Raw genomic sequence first — 22,506 nt, 5'->3', positions numbered from 1 at the left:
TATACTGATTGTCAGCAGTGTTCAATGACTAAGAAAGGTTGAAGCAAATGAGAAGTGAGAACAGATTTTATTTGGAAATTAGGTCATTATGGATCTTTGAGAGAATAATTTTGGTCGAGTGGAGTGAAATAGAAACTAGATGGAAATAAGTGATTGGAAGAGGCTGGGAAGCAAATCAATGATGAGCAAGTGGGAAAAGCAAGCACATACTATTTAAAAATGTGCTTTATGGAGAAATGATGCCTTATGGAAAAGGGATGTAATACAGCTCCTTGAGGGGAGGGTAAGAGGGTGGTGAATATTTTGTTTTATTTTATTGTTTTTGGATGGTAGAAGGTCTTGGAAAAGTTTATCAATTGATATTTAGGAAGCAGAAGAAAGGGGGCTTGAAGTCCAGAAAGAAATCTTTAATGGAATAAGGGTAAGAAGGAAGAGAGGGTCCGGGATCAAGATCTCAGGTGGTATCGTTAGCCTTGAGAGTAGTGGGGGACATTTCTTCCCTGGGTTAAAAAGGAAAAGAAGTAAGGATACTTAGAAATACAGAGACATTTAAAGATGGTGTGAGGGAATGTGAAGGATCTATTTTCTAGGAAGTAGGCCCCCAGGTCATTAATTGTGAGGTGACAGGTGGCTAGGACAGGGTGGCATAGATGGTGGTGGCAGGGTGGCACAGGGTGTTTTAGAAGATTGGTAAGGGACAGAGAATTAATGGTGGGACTGCAGGTAGATTTTAGGGCTCAGTGGAAGTTGAGCTATGGAAATAAGGCAATAATAAAAATAAATAATTTTTTTCATAAAAAGGACTGAAAATAGGACAGGGCACTAGAGAATTATTAATACTTACACATCGGATTAAGTGAGGCCGATAGCTAAGTCCAGTGATGTCTGCCTTACAGGTCTGCTGCTTGGGCGGATTGAAGGGCCGGGGAGCGTCAGGGGACCAGGAGCAAGTCCTGCCTGGCCTGGGCTGCTGCCATTAGACTTCCAGAGTCAACTCAAGAGTCCTGAGTGCATGACTGAGGATATTTGAGATTTAGTGTGAGAAGGTGCCTGTTTTCCCCCTTTCTTTTTTTATCCTTGCACTATATGAATATCAGTTAAAATATGTAAATAAAAGCAACAGATTGCAGATAATTTACTCTATTTTAAGACAGAGTGAATTTTGAATAGAAAAGTAGTATTGGCTGGATCATGAGCTCTTACTGCATAGTTATTCATTCCTGATTAAAGCATCTCTGGTGGCCTTATACCCTGTATTTCTCAACTGACAGATTTTAAAATGCAAAGAGATATCTATTTCCTCCAAGGAATTTTTGTCTTCTATCAGGAATTTGTAAGTAGGTTTATAGATGCCTCTGGCTCACCTCTGGCATGGATATCTGATAGGAGCAGCATTTCTCTCAATTATGCTTTTTCTTAAAAAAAAAACAACAAAACTATGAATATAAAAGCATGACTTATGGAACTTCTTCAAGAAATGCATAAATCATGGGAAACAATAAAGGAGCAAGACATAATGGAAAATCAGCAGCTCTACCAGTTAAGAACCTTCTCTCTACGACTCACTTGTTGCCAGTTACTGCTGAACTTAACGCTGGGTTTTCCTTTTTGCTTTCAGGAAAACCTTTAACTTACCTCCTGGGTGTTGCCTGTCCACAGCTTCCTGGTGGCTCACCGCTTCTGCCTGCTCCAGCCTTGCTCCGGCAGCTTCAAGGCTTCTGGGCTTCAGAGCTTGTTGGGAAAGCTTGCTGCTTTGGCCTGCTACCCCTGCTTCAGGTGTCAAAAAGCTTTTAATTAGCCTGCTTCCTCTACTTACTATAATTAGGCCCTTCCGGGTCTGCATAGCCTAGTCCTAGGGTCAGAAGGGAGAATTATTTTTAGCTATTTGTTCTTCCGTAAACATTCTTGTACCCTGGCTCTCTGGGGATTCCAGGGAGAGTAAAGGCAGTGTGTGAGGTTCTCCTGCATGGTTGACCTGTGACCTGTGACTGCCCCTGACCATACAGGGCTGGTCCTCAGTCCACCAGGGCATGCTGCAATGGGCACGCCGTGTTTGTGTGGCCAGCGTCTGTTCCAAGTGGTCGATGCCCATGCTGGCTCAGTTTTTAAATGTTCTGACGATTGCTACTGTATGTATAAATTATGTCTTCAAGGAGAGGATACTTCCAGTTGTTCAGTGAACTCTTTGTAGTGTTTTTAGTTTGCTTGCTGAAGAGACTTAGTTTTTTTTTCCCAGTAAATATTTTGAACACAAACCGATCACTAACAGAACGTTATAAAAAACAAACACACTGATTTCCATACATATTAACAATGATGACTGTTAACGTGTCAATAGGTGTCAAGATGATAGGCATGATGAGTGGGAAGATTTCTTCAGAGCCTATAGAAGGTTCAGTACTTACAGTAGTAAAGGGCACTAGCTCTGTCATCTGGCAGTGAGTGCTGTGGGACCGCCTGGAGCGCGGTGCGGGAGCTCAGCCCGGTGCCAGGCACAGAGTATGCGTTCTGTACATAAGGGTTGTTCTTGTGATTTTATTATTATTCTTATTTTTTTTTTAAGATTTTATTTATTTATTTGACACAGAACCACAAGTAGGCAGAGCGGCAGGCAGAGGGAGAGGGAGAAGCAGGCTCTCTGCTGAGCAGGGAGTCTGATGCGGGGCTCAATCCCAGGACCCTGGGATCATGACCTGAGCCAAAGGCAGTCGCTTAACCAACTGAGCCACCCAGGCGCCCCAATTATTATTCTTATTAATGATAAATGATGGTGGACATTATACATTGGAGATAAAAAAAAGATAAAGACGAAGTTGTGAAGTCAAGACTTTAAAAGCCACACATGTCATTAAGAGAGCAGCATGGGCTGGAATAATCTCACACACACTTAATCTTAAAACACACAGTTGTATATCTTACCATAATGCCTTGTGGTTTTAAAAAAATATTTATCTTAGAGAGAGAGAATGAGCAGGGGGAGGGGCAGAGGGAGAGAGAATCTCAAGCAGACTCCCCTCTGAGTACGGAGCCTGACTTAGGGCTTAGTCCCACAACCCTGGGATCATGAGCTGAGCTGAAACCAAGAGTCGTTTAACCAACTGAGCCACCCAGGTGTCCCATAATGCCTTGTTTTTACTTGAGTCTCAGTATCAGTTTAGTAGTATACTTGAAGCCGATAATATTTTTTTTTTAATTTTTTTATTGTTATGTTAATCCCCATACATTACATCATTAGTTTTAGATATAGTGTTCCATGATTCATTGTTTGTGCATAACACCCAGTGCTCCATGCAGAACGTGCCCTCCTCAATACCCATCACCAGGCTAACCCATCCTCCCACCCCCCTCCCCTCTAGAACCCTCAGTTTGTTTTTCAGAGTCCATCGTCTCTCATGGTTCTTCCCCCCCTCCGATTTCCCCCCCTTCATTCTTCCCCTGCTGGTCTATTTGTGTTCTTGTTTTTTTGTGTATTGGCCCATATTGCATTATTTGTTTCAGAGGTACAGATCTGAGATTCAACAGTCTTGCACAATTCACAGCGCTTACCAGAACACATACCCTCCCCAGTGTCCATCACCCAGTCACCCCATCCCTCCCACCCCACCCCCCACTCCAGCAACCCTCAGTTTGTTTCCTGAGATTAAGAATTCCTCATATCAGTGAGGTCATATGATACATGTCTTTCTCTGTTTGACTTATTTCGAAGCCGATAATATTGATGCCTAACAGTTTGTTAAATAATAAGAGCGAAGGGGAGAGGGAAGCGAGAGATGGTATAGAAAGTGTGACAGGGCAGTGACCGTTCAAGAAGGGACCCTTCTCAGTTCAGTTTGAGAGAGCAGACCATGTGACTTTACAGGGGGAGACTACTTGAGACCTAGGGAATAAGTGCAAAGGCCCTGGGTTGGGATTGAACCAGGTGACCAGTGTATCTGGAGCAGAGTGAGCTAGGAGGAGAGAGCATGTGAGATCTAGGACGTCAGAAGACCAGAATATGTTGGCCTTATAAGTTATAGCAGGTTGACTTTTACTTGGAGAGAGGTGGGAAGTTTGGAGCAGAGGAGTATCACCATCTGAGCTACGTTTAAACAGGATCGCTGTGACTGCCAGGTTGAGAATAGATAGTAGTGGGGTTAAGGGCAGAAGTGGAGGGGCCGGTAGGGCCGTCCAGGCAGGACTCAAAAGCAGGTTTGTTGGGATGGGCCAGAGGAGGTATGGTGAATTCTGGAAATGCTGAGTGTAGACTAGATTTGAGAACTGCATGGGAACTGTTATTGGAGATTGAAATTCTATTTAATATAGTGTGATAAATCCTAGGTTGTATGTTGTAGCTGTAAGTGCAGACACTTAAACTGTGTGTAAGAACTCATTCGTTGACATGTGTCACCTACTGACTTTTTCCTGTCGTGTTTGCAGTTTTTCTAGTGTTATAGTGCTTTCAATATGAAACCTTTAAACAGATATCTCTATGTCTGGTGTTTTTAAAAAGTACATCTTTGTTCTGTGTTGAATTTGTGGTCTTCAAGTCCATACTAAGAGTACTTTTTCTTTTGATCAAATTAAATAAGGAAGGGCATTTTAACATACATACCCTCTTGTATGTCAGTTTTCTGTGGTTCTTGAGAATCTAGAACCTGAAGTTTAGAGTCCAGGGAGAAGCCTCTTTCTGAGTTTCCTTCTACTACCACGAACATGAAAATGATCTGTAGTGTTAGAGGAGAAAAGCAAGATGAGCTTTATTTTGTTTTAGCATTTCATCAGCTTCATGGTCTTGTCTTACGGTGTCATCAACTCAGTAATTCAAGAATATTTCCTGAACTGACATTTTAGAATTTCACTACATCCTATCTCATTCCAGAGAAGGTTTAAGGCAGCTTATGAACTGGTCATAAAGTAGCTTGGAGAATGGTTTTCACTGCACAGCAACGTGGCCCTTCCGATGACCACACGTGTGCAGAGTGGCTCTCATTTGGGCCCCCACCAGCACACTAAGCATCCCAGTAATTAGTGGTCACTTCCTGACCAGGGTGAGGTGTGGTATTTCACACATTCCATTCCATGCTTCAAATTTTGCACGTTCCATACAGAAAATGTAGAAAGGTGACTAGAAATCATATCACCTAGAAATACCTGATCTTTAAACATTTTGGTGCCTATCTTTCTCTGTATTCATCTGGCATAGAAATCCATAGATATGTATTTTGTGTATATACAGAAAAAATGATTAGTGTGCAAACTTTAATAAACTTCTTGCAAGTGGTATATTCTGCATTTTTGCCTATTAAATAGTATTCTTTAACAATATTTTGAAAATATGAATAATTTTCTGTTTTGGGAGATATTCACTAAATTTCATCTTTCAGAATATTTAAGTTATTCCCAATATATTACTATTGGAAACCACCCTATAGTAAATGTTGTGGCTTCATTTTTATTTGTATGTATTTTCAGTTGAGGATATTCCTAGCTATATTTCTATGTGCCAGGGGTATAAAGTTATTAGAAGTTGAAGACACTGGAGTTTATTTCACAGTTAAAGAAATTTAATAATTTGGGATGTAGAATGTCTGCTATGTGTTGGGGGTAAGGCAAACGACGGTTAAGAGATTGGGCTAGAATGTGCACAATACCTGCCACATAATAATAGCTGGGGTCATTGAACAGTGCTAAGTGGTAAGCACTTTATACTTGTATTAATTATTTTAATCTTTACTATAATTATATAAGGTGAGTACTGTTAGTAACGCTGTTACATTGATGAGAAAACTGAAGTTTTGAAAGGTTACATTATCTGCCCAGAGTTACACAGCTAATGGCAAAAGCAGGATTCAAACCTGAGTAGTCGGCTACAGAGCGCCTGCTATTACCGCTACCCTGAACAGCCGCAGTAAATGCTAGCTCAGCGTTTGAGTGTTCAGGACATGCTCATTCCCTGCACTGCTTTATAAACCAGAGGTGGTTTTGGTTCCAGTATTTTTTGGATTTTAGAAAGATAATTTAGTGCATATGCTCTGTTTTATAAAGGACTCCTGTTGGGGTTTGGAGCAGCACCTCAAAAGCAGGCACATTAGGGTTTCTACAGTGAAGCATGTTTGTCTTTACACTAAATGAGATTAAAAAACCAAAACCCAAAAAACTATAATTAGCCCAATGTCAGTACCTGCTGCCAAATGAATTGTGAAAACCATTTGGCTTTAGAATTGCAGGTAAGGGATTGTGGACCTGCATAAAACTCTTAGAAGAGTATCCAGCATTTAGAGCAAACTCAGTTATGTGTTGCTGGGTAGTACTACCATTACTCCTACCAGTTATCATCAGATCCTTATAGCCTCAAATGCAGAGAACTGGTGAGACGTACAGCTAGGAGTACTCTTCTCGCAAGGACCTAAGGAGAGGAAATCTTAAGTGTTAGAGTCTTTCAGTCTTCCCTAAATCAGAATAAGGATGGCTTAAGCCATGTCTTTCCTGTCCTGAATGTAAGCGTGTTGAGCTCAGTGCTCCTGTCTGTCTGTTTGCACTCTCAACATATAATGTGAGTCTACAGAGCAGCTAAACTTGTGTTTCTAGCCTTTCAAAGAGTTTGGCTCTTTATTACAGCCCCCGTTATTTTTCCCCCATCTTTTTTGGGATATAATTGACATATAACATTGTGGAAGTTTAAGGTGTACAAAGTGATTATTTGATACATATATATATTGTAAGATGATTACCACAGTAAGGTTAATATCACCTCACTTAATTAGGTTTTTTTTTTTTTTAATTTGTGGTGAGAACATTTAAGATCTTTTCTCTTAGCAACTTTCAAGTATACAGTACAATACACTATAGTCACCATGCTGTTTATCACGTCCCCAGAACATGTTCATCTTATCACTGGTACTTTGTACCCTTTGACCAACATCTCCCCCAGCCCCTGGCAACCCTCGTTCTATTCTCTGTTTTTATGAGGTGGACTCTTTTAGATTCCACATATAAATGAGATGATACAGTATTTGTTTTTCTATGTCTGACTTATTTCACTTAGCATAATACCCTCCAGGTTCATCCATGTTGTCATAAAAACAGGATTCCCTTCTTTTTTTATGGCTGAATAATGTCCCATTGTATATGTGTGCCACATTTTCTTTGTTCATCTGTCGATGGACATTCAGGTTGTTTCTGTGTCATGGACAGCCCCCTTTCTTTAAGCACAAACCCATTGGGAGAACGATTTAACGGACCCATCATTTCCACAGATATGACCAGAAATGACTGAAGACTAAAGTGATTGCACTTGAAATTGAGCTATTCTTCTTTTTTCCCACCATTTTAACTGATAAAACTATAATCACAAGTCATTATAACCATTTATGACAATTACCAAGAAATAGTCTAGTTTATATAGTATTATACAGTTATTTTAATTATATGTCATATTACTTTTATTGCAATCTAATCCAAATATAAAAATTTATTAAATGCTCTTAATAGGCACATTTACCACTAAGCTTTTAACATTTTCGACACTTGAGTTTAAACCTATTCTCTATCCTCGGCAATCTTTGAACTATTTGAAGACATACTGTATATAGTTTGTTCTCTCCTTCTGCATGTTAGGGTAGTACTTGTCTTCCTCTTCCCAGCCCCCAGGAACTGGAAACAAGCTTGGTCTCCTCCTCTGCAGTGCCTTCTCAGCCCTGCAGCGTCCCCAGTGAGCTGGAAGGGCCCTCTGAGATTAGCTAGTCACACTGAAGCAGAGAGGTAGAAACAGCAATGGGATCAGTTTGTTGAGGCTTATTTATTTATATTTGACAGTTTTTTGATCCATAACTAAAATACAAAATACAAAAAATATTTGTTCCTTTTAATGTTGGAAAGGGATGTGTGAAGTCTATAATTTGTCAAGCTGTTAGCCTTAATTGATCTTTAGGGGTGGTGTGTGTGTGTGTGAGAGAGAGAGAGAGATGGGGGTTGTACAGTGGGTAAGAATATGTGGTGTGAAAAATAAGATCATTTTCAGTTTATTTTATATTATTTGATTCCCACGAAACGTATTTGTTTTGGCAGCTGCCTTCCCTATAGCATCGTGTTGGAATTTGGCACACGGTATTCACTAAGCTCTAGTTATTTCAATGTTGTAAATTTTAGTCAATTTCCTAGTGAGAGTAGATGTTGAGTTTAAATTCCAGGGTAGACAACTTGAAAAGGAGGATATAATATACAATCACTTGATATAGGGTTAAAAAATACATTTATTTATTTGGCTTGTTGACTAATATAACTTTTTCAACTGACAATATTATTTGATTTCGGATCTTAGAGTATGAACTGCATGGAAATCATTGATAATGTTGGTATTTATTTTCTTACAGAAAGGAAAAAGGAAAATGGATGACTGAAAAAAGTTTTACTTGTTACATTATCATATATTAAAAGTTGTATTTCCTTTTCTAGGTTGCTGTAGTGAAACTAAAAAATGCAGATAAGGTATTTGCCATGAAAATATTGAACAAATGGGAAATGCTGAAAAGAGCTGAGGTAAGATTCTAATTATTAGAAAGTTTAAATAATGTTTCAGAAATAATTTTAGAGACCTATAAAATTATAAAGCCAGTAGATCCTTAAATATCATTAACATCGTATCTGTGTGGCATTATTTTTAAGACCTAAGAGACAAGTTCCACAATGTACAATTTTGATATAGTGGCGATAAAAGTTATAATTTGTAAAAAAAATTAAAAAGTCATAATTCGTGAGGCTTAGTTCATATTGCCTGAAAACCAAATGTGGGGCTTGTATATTTATGTGAAAAAGAGGTGTGGAAACCAGTTTATTTTATAGGAAGAAAATTTGCAATAATGGATTTCCAACTTGATGTAACTCGTTTATATTATTCTGTATTTATCTGTGTTCTGCTCAAAGTGGAATCAGCAGGAATTTTGAATGTGCCCTCTAAGAAGTCTTTTGATTGCTAATTATACAGTTAAATTTATGTTTTTTATATTATTAGAGGATGGTAGCAAAACCTTGCAAGAATTGCTAGGGTTTTTATGTTGATGCTAGGTACGAGGGAAAGATTGGCTGGAGCAATGTTAAAAATATCTCATAGCTGGTATGGTCTGGTCAGAACTGATGTTACACGTAGATTTGGGGGGATTCTGGGGGTCTCCTGCCGTGGGAGATCATGGTGAGTGGCCAGACGGGGTAGGGCCCTCGGGGACCTCAGTCTGGAAGTATTTCAGTATTTGAACTTGTAGGAGGATCAGACTGTTGCATAGGCTGAACAGTAGCTCTGGAGGTTAGTAAGATTTCTCTAATGAGAAATTAGTCCTTAGAAATCTTTCTTTATCCACCAATACTGGTAGCAATCTGAAAAAAACCCCGAACATATGGAGAAAAGCAAAAATGGTTCCCTTGATGATAGGTGTGGCGGTAGTAAGAAATTTCATTATTCATTTCTTTGGGGAAATTTGAAAAATATAGCAAAACACAAAGACAAAACTTATAGTCATTTACATTCTGTCACCTGGAATCGATGACTAACATTTGGGTCACGTTTTTTTTTTTTTTTTGGGTCACGTTTTTGCTTTTGGTCTTGTTTTCTATGTGTCCCCTGAAAAACACTGCACCAGTGAAGTGCAGATACATTATTTGTAAAACGAATAGTAGTACATTACAGATAAAGCTGAAGTCCTCTTCAACTGCCCCCCAACCAGTGCAGCCCCTCTCTGCCTCCCAGAGCTCATCTCCATGTAATAGTATCCTGTTGAGAAAAGTATATGGAAACTTTTATGTCACTCTCTGGCATATGTGCCAGGGTCCTTTATATTCAATAACTTCAGTCTTTACTTTTGAATTTCCTTAAGGCTCACTTGCCTTCCTGTCATTGATTGGATTTTCCAGGTAGTCAGCAGTGAGATTGAATTAGGGTCTTCTTCTGAAATTGGCACTGATGGAAGGGGAAGAGGGTGAGACATCATTTTCAGGGGAAGTCAAACTGTCCAACAGGGAGCTGTGGAGCAGAAATGGTCCTTCGGAGCCCCACATGAGGCCCAAAGACTTACCTTTGCACGTGCCTCATTCAGTTACTGACTCCAGGCCATCTCCAGATGGACATGGCCTTGGGATCGTAGAACTTCTGCAGCTGAGGCAGACCCTGAGGGGGCTGGCAGCATCGCCAGCAGCTGGAGCAACAAGTCTTATTAGTAAGAAAGAGTAAATAAGTCTGTTCTAATTATTTCACAGAAATCATAATTGTAGTCAGTTTAGTGTTTCAGCATTAGAAGTTTTAAAAAACTGAGTTAAAGTTTCCACTATTATCTGTGAAGTTAGTATGTTGGGGAGAATTAGAAGAAAAAGGAAGGATCACTGGGTTAGCTTTCATTACAGAAGTGGCAAAATTGAAGATAAAACAGGAGTTGGAAATTAAATAAATTATTTTGTTGAATTAAAATATTAATATATTCTCTTTCTGGGGTGAAATGGAACAGATGTATTTCTTCTTTTCCCTTCCATTAAGTACAGTTTTAAAGACTTGACATTATATATAAAACAAATTTAAGGAGATTCTGATAGGCAGAGAGGAGGAGATGGACCTTGGGGCCTGAGGAGCAACACTCATTCTGTGAAGCCCATATTATTCTGATAGAAAAACCTGACAGGGACAATACAAAGAAAATTAAAGACCAAAGTGCCTCATGAACATAGATACAAATATCCTTATCAACATGTTAGCAAATAGAATTCAGCAATGTGTAAAAAGACTCGTGCATACAACACGACCGAGTGGGTTTTACTTCAGGGATACAAGGCTGGTTCAGTAGTTGAAAGGAACTCTTCTCAAACTACTTGAAACTTACCTCTTTTAGGAAGAAATTCTACATTGAAATTTTTGTAGAGAGATTCATTTTGAAGTAGAGTGGAGTTGTATTTCTATGCTTGAGTTATCAAGTCCTTTTTTAAACACATGTTAAAAATAAAACCTCTATTCTGACCATGATTTATCCAGCTTTGGAAAACTGGGCCTACCAGTGATGCTTAATAATTTACAGATGAGCAGCGAAATGTCTCGATTTTTAACCTGTGCGTTGTTGATGCTTTAAACGCTTTTTCAAAGCTATACCTCCAACCTATTGGCTGTATTTATTTCCATGTAAGGTATATCATAAATATATAACTAGTGGGACGTGCATCATTGGAAGGTAGCAGGATACCCTCTCTCTTTCTGTACCTCGGCAGCTGAATATTTGCTAACTAACCTTATGGGTACAGCAGTTGCTGTTGCTGCCCGTTCATCATTAAATGCATGTGTGCTTTTTTTGTTTTTTGTTTTTTTTTTAAACTATAGCAGTATTTTTTAATACAAAATGTTTTCAAGTGTACTATTCCCATTGTCCACTTTCTCCGCGTTGAAAGTCATATCAGGATGTATTCCTTTTCCAGGACAGGAAGTATAATAAACATTTTCCTTTTCTAGGACAGAAACTATAATAAACACATTAAGCAGTTGTTTGCATAATATATTTTACATAAAGTGTCCTCTGATTAAAAAACGTCTTTGTTTTTCCTTTTCAGACAGCATGTTTTCGTGAAGAAAGGGATGTATTAGTGAATGGAGATAATAAATGGATTACAACTCTGCATTATGCTTTCCAGGATGACAATAACTTAGTAAGAATCATTTTTATATGTTTTTATATTCTTATTAAATTTTTATTGGCAGAATTTAGCATTATTCTCTTTTAAGCATTATGTAAATGTAGTTGTGATTTAGAAAACCACTGAATTTCACAGCATATAAATTGTGTCTTTATTACGTCCCCCCCGCCCCGGGTAATTTGATAGCTTTCCACTGGAATTTTTTATGCTTTTTAATAACCAAGTCCAAACTAAATCCAAGCATTTAAATTCTATAAGAGGTGCTCAGGATTTTTCTTTTCATGATTTTCCCAATATATTTTATTAGTAATATTCTATTACTATTTGGAATTTTACGTATTTTTCAAAGTGGCCGTGTGCTGCTTGAAGTAGAGAGCCACATTTAAAATCGAGGCTGCATCTGATTTTATATGGACATCAGCGAACCACGTGATGGAAGAAGTTGGGAACGAGGCCAGAGGAAAATCAAAATATGAGAAGCACTGCCAGTTGAAGATTGAGGGATAAACAAGGGAACAGGAAGTGAAGGTGGAACCCGCCACTGCTGGGTTGGAGGCTCTTCATCTTTGGGCCTGAGTTTTCATTTCATGGTTTTTAGCATACATGCTGCGTGCCAGACACAACACTGTGTATTGGGTTTATAAAATTAATAAGATCGGGTCACCTGGGTGGCTCAGTCTGTTAAGCATCTGCCTTTGGCTCAGGTTGTGATCCTAGGGTCCTGGGATCGAGTCCCGCTTTGGGCTCCCTGCTCGGCGGGGAGACTGCTTATCCCTCTCCCTCTGCTACTCCCCCCTTCCCGCTCATGCTTTCTCTCTCTCAAATAAATAAAATCTTAAAAAAAAAATTAATGAGGGGCGCCTGGGCGGCTCAGATGGTTGGGCGTCTGCCTTCGGCTCGGGTCATGATCCCGGGGTCCTGGGATCGAGTTCCGCATCGAGGTCCCTGCTCCTTGGGAGCCTGCTTCTCCCTCTGCTTCTCTCTCTCTCTCTCTGTCTCTCATGAATAAATAAATAAAATCTTTAAAAAGAAAAATTAGTGAGATTTCTTATTCACGTGATAGGTGTTTATTGGATATGTGCCATATGCGAGGCACATTTCTCTAGATTCTGGAGATTCAGTAGTGAGAAAGACAAAGGATCTCTCTTCTTACTGTTCCAGACAATAAGTCCAAAATCAAGTAAATAATATTTTCAGATTATTTCAGATGAAGAAAGTATAACATTTATTCAAAGGCATGAAGTCAATGAGGACTCTTCTAAGACAAATATAAATTAGCAAACCAAGAAGGGAGAAGAGGCAGAGAGGGCTTGGTGAGCCAAAGTGTGGAGATTGAAGCTTGTTATGTTCGCACTGATGGAGGGTGGAATAAGGGGCTTGGAGATGGGGGCGGAGAGATGAGAGAGTCACATCATATAGCACCTTACATGTTACGGTAAAGAAATTAGACTTTCACAGCCATGGTTCTCACACAGTGGGGTTTTTGGGTCATGGAACTCTTGTGTATTTTTTAGAATGATTTTATATCTGCAAGCCCAGACAGTAAGGCATACAGAAATGGAACGGCCCTGACTTGTCTCTTAACTTCTTCCTTCTGCCTCCCCTCATGATCATTCAGGTGTCCCTCACAGAGCAAAGTGTGAAAACGGCTGTTTTAGGACCGTGCAGAGTCTGTGGTGGGAGGGGACAAGAGGGGTGTTTGAGGGATGAGAGGAAGCCAGCACGATCACAGCAGTGGAAGGGAGGGAGTACAGAATGGTACTTCCAGACTGTAGAGCACGCTCAGGAGCTAGGACCAGTTCTGAGTTTAGAAGGGCTTCAAGGAGGAGTGTGGATGATTCTTAGTTTTCCAGCATCTGACTTGGGGGATTCACTGCTTAGTGGTTGATGAATTGAGTTGGGAAATATATTTGGGAAGGGAAAATTTAGGACAGGGGGAAGGTGATGGGTTTAATTTAGTATGTGTTGGGTTTGAATTGTCGTGTGATCCACGGAGTGGGTTAGGCATCTAAGTCCGGTGCTCCTGAGGGTAAACAGCACTGTATAGCTTATGGAGTCCTTATCTTATAGATCAGTTTTTGGCAAATTACTGCCTGCAGCACAAATTCGGCTCACCACCTATTTTTGTACAGCCCACAAGCTAAGAATTTTTAAATATTTGAAAAAAAATCAAAAGAATATTTTGTGACATGTGTAATATAAAATTCAGACTTCAGTGTCCATAAAGTTCTGTTGGAACTAAGCCATGACTGCTGATTTGTACATTTTCAGTGGCTGCTTTTGCACGATGATGGCAGAGTCGGCCTCATGCGACAGCAGCTGATCCCATGACCCAGGGGAACACCGCAAGTGCATGTTCTCTTGATGCTGTGCACTGTTCAGTGGCCTACAAATTTCAGTGACATTTACAACTTGATAGCATTTCTGATGTGTACATATTGCGATCCTGTGACACTTTATTATTCTTGTCATTAATAGTGCATGTGTGGACTTCCCATAGGCCTGCTCTGCAGGCACAGCGCAGTGGGGGTTATATTGTTAACAAGTTAGAAGCCAGCCTGGTGTGACTGTGCTGCCACACCACGGCGGGCCTGCTGGACCGGCCGGCGTCCATAGGGCCATGCCAAGTCCTCCTCGCAGCCTTCCCAGCTCCCAGGAAGGCAGCAGTCAGGAAAGTCAAAAATACAAAACAGTATCTTATCACAGCAGACCTTCTTCACAAAAATACAAAATGAGCGGTAGTGAGCTCCTGAGTGGCTTGTTGTTAGGCAGGCAGGAAGGCCATTTACCAGCACTGTGTGAATTAAATCACATTCGCTGCAGCCAAAGAAACGTTCACAGAAAATAAACTTGTCTCACACTATGAGCCTTTTGGTGAGAACGGTTGCTTCAAGAATGGGGGACGTTGGGAACATCATCGGTTGATTTTAAAACCAGGAAATGATTTTGAGTGGTTGCTTTTGGCTCTTGAGATGAAAGAGGTCCTGCTCTTTTGCTGTGACTTGGGGAGTTGTGCTGAGTTTGTGGTCCTGAGGAATCAGCCTTTACTAATAGCTTGTGTGGAATAATAGCCAATCGTATTTTCAGAGAAGTTGAGGAAACCCTAAGTTGCTACAACCTGCATTAGAATTTGCTAGTATGTATTACAAGTGAGAGTGGTAAAATAGGTGTGGAGTAGGAAGAGGCTTAGGCAGACAGATTTACAAATTACGTAAAAATATTAGGTGCCCAGAGCCCGTGGATATGCATCGTCTTACTAATGAGCAGACAGTTTGCAGTAAACACTTGAATCTTTCATTTGTTACTGAACCAGGAATATCACTGGTGAACTTCATTCAGTCTTAATGGAAATGACTGTTACCATATCCGTGAATTTTTGTCAGAAACCAAAGCTGAATATCCTCACTTGCTCTACATTCAGCCATTCAGTGCTTTTGCAGTGTCAAGATTTTGTTACAGAGGGCCAAGATTGAAACATTTCTGAACAAAAAACCTCACCCTCAACCATTTGTATAAAATATTGAATAGCTTTGAAATTAGCTTTTCCTGTAGACTTGATATGTTTTAAAAATAAGTTTTACCTAAAATTATAAGACAAATAGCACTTACATGCAAAACTTACACTCTGGCAAAGTCATTTTGACAGCGAATATTGTTGGAATCACAAGTAATGTCAAGCTGCTTTATCTGATTCTCATGCCGTCAAAAGTAAAAAGAAGTGAGATTTCTATTTCCACACAGATTTGCAGCAGAGAGACCTTTTAAGCTCAAACTACAGTTAGCAGCAGTTTTTGGGATTTGATGCAAGTGCTAAGGATTTGTCCGTAGTTCAAAACCCGGTTACTGGCAATCGCGACCTTCCGCCTAACCTTTAGTTAGAAGTGATTAATCTGCAGTGTATCGACATGCTTGAACACAAGTATCAGGAGAAAAATCCAGTAGCATTCTATAGACACCTTCCATGTGAGGAATATGCTCAATCAAAATTATATGCTCACGAATTGATACCAGTAGCCATCTTTGTGAAGACATTTTCACAGATGAAATACGTAAACTCCCAGTATAGATCAGCACTTTTAGAGGAACATTAGCCAGACTGTGATGATGGGGAACACTGACGCTGAGCCCCAATTAAGCAAATGGTCATCCCTTGCCCACAAAAAGAATTACATTTTTCTGTTAGTACACCTGCATTATAAAACTCGCACTCAATTATTTTATTTTGACTTTTGCCAGTAAAAATGTGTGGAAATTTGTTTTCTATCTTATTATATATCTTGCTTTTTCCTCTTGGCCGGCCAAGCCTGAAGTGTTTACTATCTGGCCCTTTACAGGAAAAATTGGCCAGCTCCTCTTGTAGATAACAATGAATACTAGTAGTAAAAGAGAATAACTGATGGGTGCTTGTACAGGGAAAAAAGTTTGCCTAGAGAAGCCAGACCTAGAGGACCCAACAAGGAGGAAACTAGAGTGGAAACGGTCAGAGCAAGAAAGAGAGTCCAGGTTCTGCACCATTGAAATGAACGAAAGGGGAGTCGTCGAGGAGGAGGGACACGGTTTGTCAGTTGTGTTAGACAGATTAGAGTGGTTTTTTAAAAAAAGATAAACTGGAAATATCGTGCCCACCCACAAATCCTATTTTTCAGCTTTAGTGGAATACCTCCGTTCTTGGACATTGTCTGTACTCCTTTTTGCCTTTGTTTCTGTTCTCCTTTGCCTTTATTTCTGTTCTCCCTGGTACCTTTCATGCCAGAGCCTGTTCCTCTCCCTCTTGTCCTGTTGAAGTCCAGCTAATACTCCAGAATTGTCTCAAAGTCTGCATTTTAAAAGTCTTCTCCAGAATTCCCAGTTTGAATTAATGTTTCTCATTGCATTTCAGCTCTACATTTTTTTAGTACTGCCATTAGATGAGTAACGTACGTATATGTACATTTCTGATTTTGGGGATACAGCTTACGAAGATTAAATAAATGATATGAACCCTGCTATCTTTAGCTAAAATGTAGTTACAGGGCTGTGTAACTTAGTAGTCATGGAGTTTATCTGATTTCAGGCAGATCCAGGGGTTCAAACAGTGTCATTACATTACTTGTCTTTATATGCCTTACATACTTGCAGAGTATGATAGTATGTTTCAGACTTCAGATCATGAACCATTGGTGGATTGTAAACTCAATTTAGTGGGTTACAACCAGCATTTAAAAAGTTAAGTAGAATAGAAAATGACAGAGTTCAAGCAGTAAGAGAGATTATTGCTTCATGACATTTATTTCTTTTATAATATGTATTGAATCATATAAATCGTATTATTGTGGGTTTTGGTCAGAATTGTTTAAAAGTCATAATGCAGAGCTTTGCACGCTCTAGTTGCTCTGTTAAATTGAGTGGAAGGATATTTGACTTGGATTTACAATACATGTATGAGATTTTTGGGATGAATTTGTCAATGCAAATACACTCTACATAGGTTTGTCAGCAAAATTTGTAGTAAGAGTAAATTAAACATAAATACGTACTTGGTTAGCAAACTTATAGCAGTTTATTGTGATGGATTTTCAAAAGCTTTTAGGTGATAAGGACTTAAATCCACTCTGACAGTGTTTTTTGTTGTAGGTAGGCATAACACTGTAGAGTTATGGATTGCTTAAAAATCTGTATTTTGTTATAAACACAGAAATGTATGTGGCTCAGTCATTAAGCGACTGCCTTCAGCTCAGGTCGTGATCCTGGAGTCCCAGGATTGAGTCCCGCATCGCGTTCCCTGCTCAGCAGGGAGTCTTCTTCTCCCTCTGACCCTCCCCCCTCTCATGTTCTCTCTCATTCTCTCTCTCACATAAATAAAATCTTAAAAAAAAAAAAAAAGGAAATATATAGATACAGAAATTGTGTCCAAATACAAAATTTTGTATAGCAAAATTTTGCCTAATTTTCATTGACAGAAAGCCTGACATATCGTTCTCTCTCGTCTGAATTTAGTCTTACCTGTTCCCTTTGCATTTGACATTAGAATTAACATTTTTTTCCCAGAGGCATTTCTCTGTGAGAAATAGTCTGTATATACTAGTCATTGATTATATTAGAATAAATGTTACAGTATAACTGGAGGAGGGCTGAAATACTTCTGTGGTCAAATCTCCTCTAAATTGCCAGTTTTTCTTAGTTTAGGGCAAGCTTATGGTATTTTAGTCTCAAGAATAGAAATCCTAAATTATCTTGGTTATCATCAAAGATTTGCTTTCGAATATTTATAAAATATTAGAAAATAAAATCATTTAGAAATGTTGGCAAATCTAGTTTTAGATTCCAAAAAGGAAATTTTATTATACAGTAATTTTCCAAAATAACTGTTAACCCTCATAGTCCTGAAGTAGCCAAATAAGTAACGTGGTCTGTGGTATAGGATTCAAGAGGCTGTGATGAATAATTGCACTTTCATTTATAACCTGCTGAAATATCTCTGCAGCCACTTTATGAAAAAATATATAGTCATAGCATACGTGCATTTTATTTGCTTGAGATGAAGTGGCGTAATTTAACAAACGATCTTAAAATGTGATTAGAATACTTTTTTCCCTTAGGAAAACCTCATTAAATACAAACCTGCTTAGAGGTGTCGACACTGTCACATAAAATTCTTATCACTTAGATATCGTTTAGAATATTATGAATCAGTGAAATTTGTCTCTTCTTCATATTTTCTTGTCCTCTGTTTCCAGTTTAGTTATTTTATGCTGGAGGAAAAAAAAGCCAAGGAAATACTTAAAACAAAAATTTTCTTCTTGAATTAGCATTTGTAAACTGTTTAGAGGATGAAAGACATTTGTTTATTTATTTATTTATTTTTTGAAAGACATTTAAATGTTAGATTGTAGTTAGTCATATGAACCCCAGATTCTCTGCTGGAATCCAGTTTGTGCTGAAGATAGAAATTGTTAGGAAAAAGCAAGGAGAGATGAATACAGTCACATTGTTTCTTTGGAATGTAGTTTCTTACAAAGCACAAACTTTGAAATATGGATTTTTTTTTTTTTTTTTTAAGAAATTCAGAGTTGGAAATCTTATGGTGTGTTCTATCCATAGCTAGAGGTCTGTTTATTTTGGAGAGATAAAAGATTGCTAAAGACTCAGTCTGTATCTTTAATTTCTTTTTTATTTTTCTGGGGTTCTGTACATACTCGTTATGTCATGGATGTACTCAGTTTTTTTACCGAAAAAACTCTGAGTAAAAAGGAACTGATATAAGGATCAAGAACCCTGAGTTCTGGTTTTCCCACCATCTAGGGTATGTTTGGGCAAATCGTTTGACTTCTTACGCCCTGATTACAGCCATAAAACAGGCATAGCAGCTATGATCCCTACCTGTAGTATAGGGACCTTGTATAAATATCCCTGTACCCTCATTCTGTAACTCCTACTTCATGGAGAAAATGAAACCTCTGGTTACTCAAGCATGAACTTTTCACTTTCCATGCTCTGGTCTCAGCGTTCCCTTTCATTCTTCCCCTATATGTGTACAAATTTATTCATATTTGCACCTGTTCTCATCTTTTCTTTCAGTGTGCGTAAGGTATTTGCCTTTGACTTTTGTTCCATCGCCTTTGGGCCTTGGCAGAATTTTACTCCGCTGGTCAGCTTCATTGTGACTGGCTCCATCCCCCTCTACAATACGGAGGTCTGGATATGTAAAAACAAAGTATGTGTTACTCTGCAGCTGGCTGTTGTCCTAAAAGATGGGCATATTTATTTAATTACTCCTTTTGATGACTGTACAATATTCCACAGAATGGACATGTTGGATGGATGCATTTAATAGTTTCCTTTTGGACTCGTTTCTATTCATACTGTTTCTGATCTGTTGCAGTTTTCAAAGTGCTGTGCAGTAAACATACTTGCCCACATGCCCTATACTATATTCCTAAAAGTGGAAATACTAGGTCCAGGGGTATGTGCCTTTTAAATTTCAGTAGATACTGTGAAGTTACTTTGCCGAGCAGGTGCAGTAAGTCATCATGCCCAAGAACGCAGTGTTGTTGCAACTCAGTGTTCCCAGAATAGGAATGGTCTCTTTGCTAATCTGGTTGGTATAGAATGGCATCTCATTGTCGCTTTGGTTTTGACCATGTATTAATTAGCTAATTGTGTTTTCTCTTAGGTGAATTAACTGTTAATAGCTTCAGCCTAGTTTTGTTGGATTGCTTGCCCTCTTCTTAACACCTGGTGGGAGCTCTTTATGTTAGGATTATTATCTCCTTGACATATCTTACAAACATTACCTCTCGGTCTCTATTTTTCTTAAACTCATTTAAAGGCATCTTATATTGGGCACTATTTTAAAGGTAGTTTATGAGTAGGACGTTGTTGTACCAGATACTACATTTTACTGATTAATCGCTGAGAGCAACTGTGGCAGAATAGAGCGCCCAAGAGCAGATCTAAGGGTGTTTCACATCTTAAATTATGATAAGGGAGAATTTCAGTTGAATTAGGGGAAAGAATGGATATTTTATTACTTGTTTTAGATAACTCTCCATGAATAAGAGAACAGTTTTCACACCTTGTACAAAAATAAATTTTAGATGAATGAATTAATGAATTAATGAACCTGATTCAGAGGTTAGGGTCTTTTAGAGCTTACAGCAGCACCCTCTGCTTATTTCTGTCACAGTATTTATGTTACACTGAACTTGCCCATTGATTTGTGTTTTCTTCTCCATTAGGTTGTAAATTCCATTAAGGTAGGAGCCACATCTTACTCATTGTAGCACCTTGTTGTCTAGTGTGATGTTAGCGCATAGTGGGTACTCCGTATCTGTGGAATTGTGAATGAGCTTCTTTGATCCTCACTTGTTCTGTATTCTGTCTTTCATTCCCAAGAAAGTTTTGTACAGAATAAAATATAATATAGCAAGCTCTTTACCCTTAAACCTGTAACAGTAATATAGTCAAGACAGGCCAGGGACCTAGGTTAGGATTAGGGTAGTGGGTAGGGTAGAAGTGGAAGGACTCCACAGACATTTAGTAGGAAGTAGACCCAACACGACCTTGGTGATCTAGTTGAATGTTGTTCTGAACAAAGGAGAAAATAGAAGACTGACTCGCAGCTCTTGGAGATACTCGCTGGGATGTGTTACGGAGAAAAAGAACTTTTTTCCCATGTGGGGTTTTTATTTGTCTGCTGTTTCTGATGCATCTTGTCTCCCTCACACCAAAACCCGATTATAAGTGTAGTTCATTTTCAACTCATCGCTTTTCTTTTGAGAATTTCCTTTTGTGTTTTCTGCTCATTGCTCCCTCCAGTTGCTGAATTCTGTCCTAGTAACAGCTTATTTCCTCTGAGGGCAAGGTAGGGAAAGAATATGAGCAGGCTGCCAGTTTAGTAGGCAGCCAGAAAGGAAAACAGAATAATTATGTCTTCATAATTTTTTATGCTATCTCAAAGAGGTTTGTTTACCAGAGAAGAGGTTCAGTGAGGCACGTGGACAGGCGGGAAGGTGAGGGATCCTGGGGCTCGGGGTTTGTTAAGGGGAAGCACGTAGCAGATTATGGATGAAAGTAGGTGAGAGACAATGACACAAGGAGCCTCAGTTTTGAATGTGGCAAAAATGTTGAGACGACTGTTTTTTTTTTTTTTAGCAGTTTGTTATACTCAGCCTGTGGGAGCCTGGTGTGGCAGGCACAGCTATTGGACACATCAAGACAGGAAAGCCTTTGATGGAGGAGCCTTTCATCTTTTTATCCTTTGGGTTTTTTCTCCGTGTTTGGTACCAAAAAATCCTGATTGACACTAGGGACTGTTTGTTGAAGGGGTGAATTACATTTTATGACTTCCTATGTGTAAATATTCTACTTTCGTTTCAATAGCAGACTTTTTTTATTTGAAAAGTTTTTGTGTTTGCTGTTCTGCTCAGAGTACTTCTTTAAGGCAGTAGCTGTGGATTTCTTCTCCACAACCATTGCCACTTCTAGTGACATGTTTATGCTAACACTATTTCATTACATTAAATTAGTTTGCTCTAATCTTCATGATGGAATCTGTTAAACATTAGTCCTAGTAAATAGAGCAAGGAAACCATAGACCAGGATTTGAAATATATTGTTCCTTCTATTTTCAAGGATTTAACAGTAAAATTAGTTTCTTTTAATTAATAGAAACTACCCATGCTTATAATTTTAATATATAGTAATAAGAATGTGAATTTTCTCAAGACTTTTTTAAATCTTAAATGTCAAATTGGTGAGATCACTGAAGTAATATCTTCATTTGGTAATAAAATTTTAACTTGAAGGTGTTATAAGTGACATTTAAATATCTTCTGTTTACTGTCCTTGATGGTGAGTGCTGTACTCTGAAGAAGGTATCATTATTGTAGAGTGATAGATGAGAAAGTTCAAAGAGATTAAGTAATTTTTCAAGCCAAATAAAACCCAGAGTCAGAATTTGAATACAAGTATCCCTGACTACAAAGGCCATCTTTCCACTGAGTCTTGTTTTCACTCACCTTAAAAGAATATGTATAGGGAGGAGGAGCAAGATGGTGGACGAGTAGGAGACCTAAATTTCATCTGGTCCCAGGAATTCAGCTAGATAGGTATCAAACCATTCTGAACACCTACGAACTCAACAGGAGATAGAAGAAAAGAATAGCAGCAACTCTCTGAACAGAAAAGCGACCACTTTCTGGAAGCAGGGACCCAACAAGCAGCAGATCCGGGGAGACTCCCCGTTCTCCCCCAGGAAGAGCAGTGCGTGAATGCACCGCAGGGATCTGCTGGGTTTGGAGACCCCAAATGGGGTCGTGTGCCAGAGATAGAAATGCTTGGTCACAGGCCGGGTGAGCACGGAGTGTGGCTGGAGACCAGGGAAACAGG

At 39.0% G+C, this 22,506-nt stretch overlaps 1 protein-coding gene across 23 annotated transcripts in view; it reads left to right on the top strand.

The window, feature by feature from the left end:
* Nucleotides 1–22,506, top strand: part of CDC42BPA (CDC42 binding protein kinase alpha) — a 330,638-nt gene that overhangs the window by 85,508 nt on the left and 222,624 nt on the right. For all 23 annotated transcript variants that reach the window (XR_004297614.1, XM_032389303.1, XM_032389298.1 and 20 more), the window contains exons 3-4: nt 8,434–8,517; nt 11,554–11,649. Coding sequence is in view for 22 of the 23 variants with exons in the window: in XM_032389303.1 (XP_032245194.1) it covers nt 8,434–8,517; nt 11,554–11,649 (180 nt within the window). In the remaining variant the exon portion in view is untranslated. The remainder of the gene's footprint in view (nt 1–8,433; nt 8,518–11,553; nt 11,650–22,506) is intronic.

This window comes from Phoca vitulina, unplaced genomic scaffold (assembly GCF_004348235.1).
Source record: "Phoca vitulina isolate PV1807 unplaced genomic scaffold, GSC_HSeal_1.0 scaffold54, whole genome shotgun sequence".
NCBI classification, from domain to species: domain Eukaryota; kingdom Metazoa; phylum Chordata; class Mammalia; order Carnivora; family Phocidae; genus Phoca; species Phoca vitulina.
This window is presented reverse-complemented; position numbering and strand designations above follow the sequence as displayed.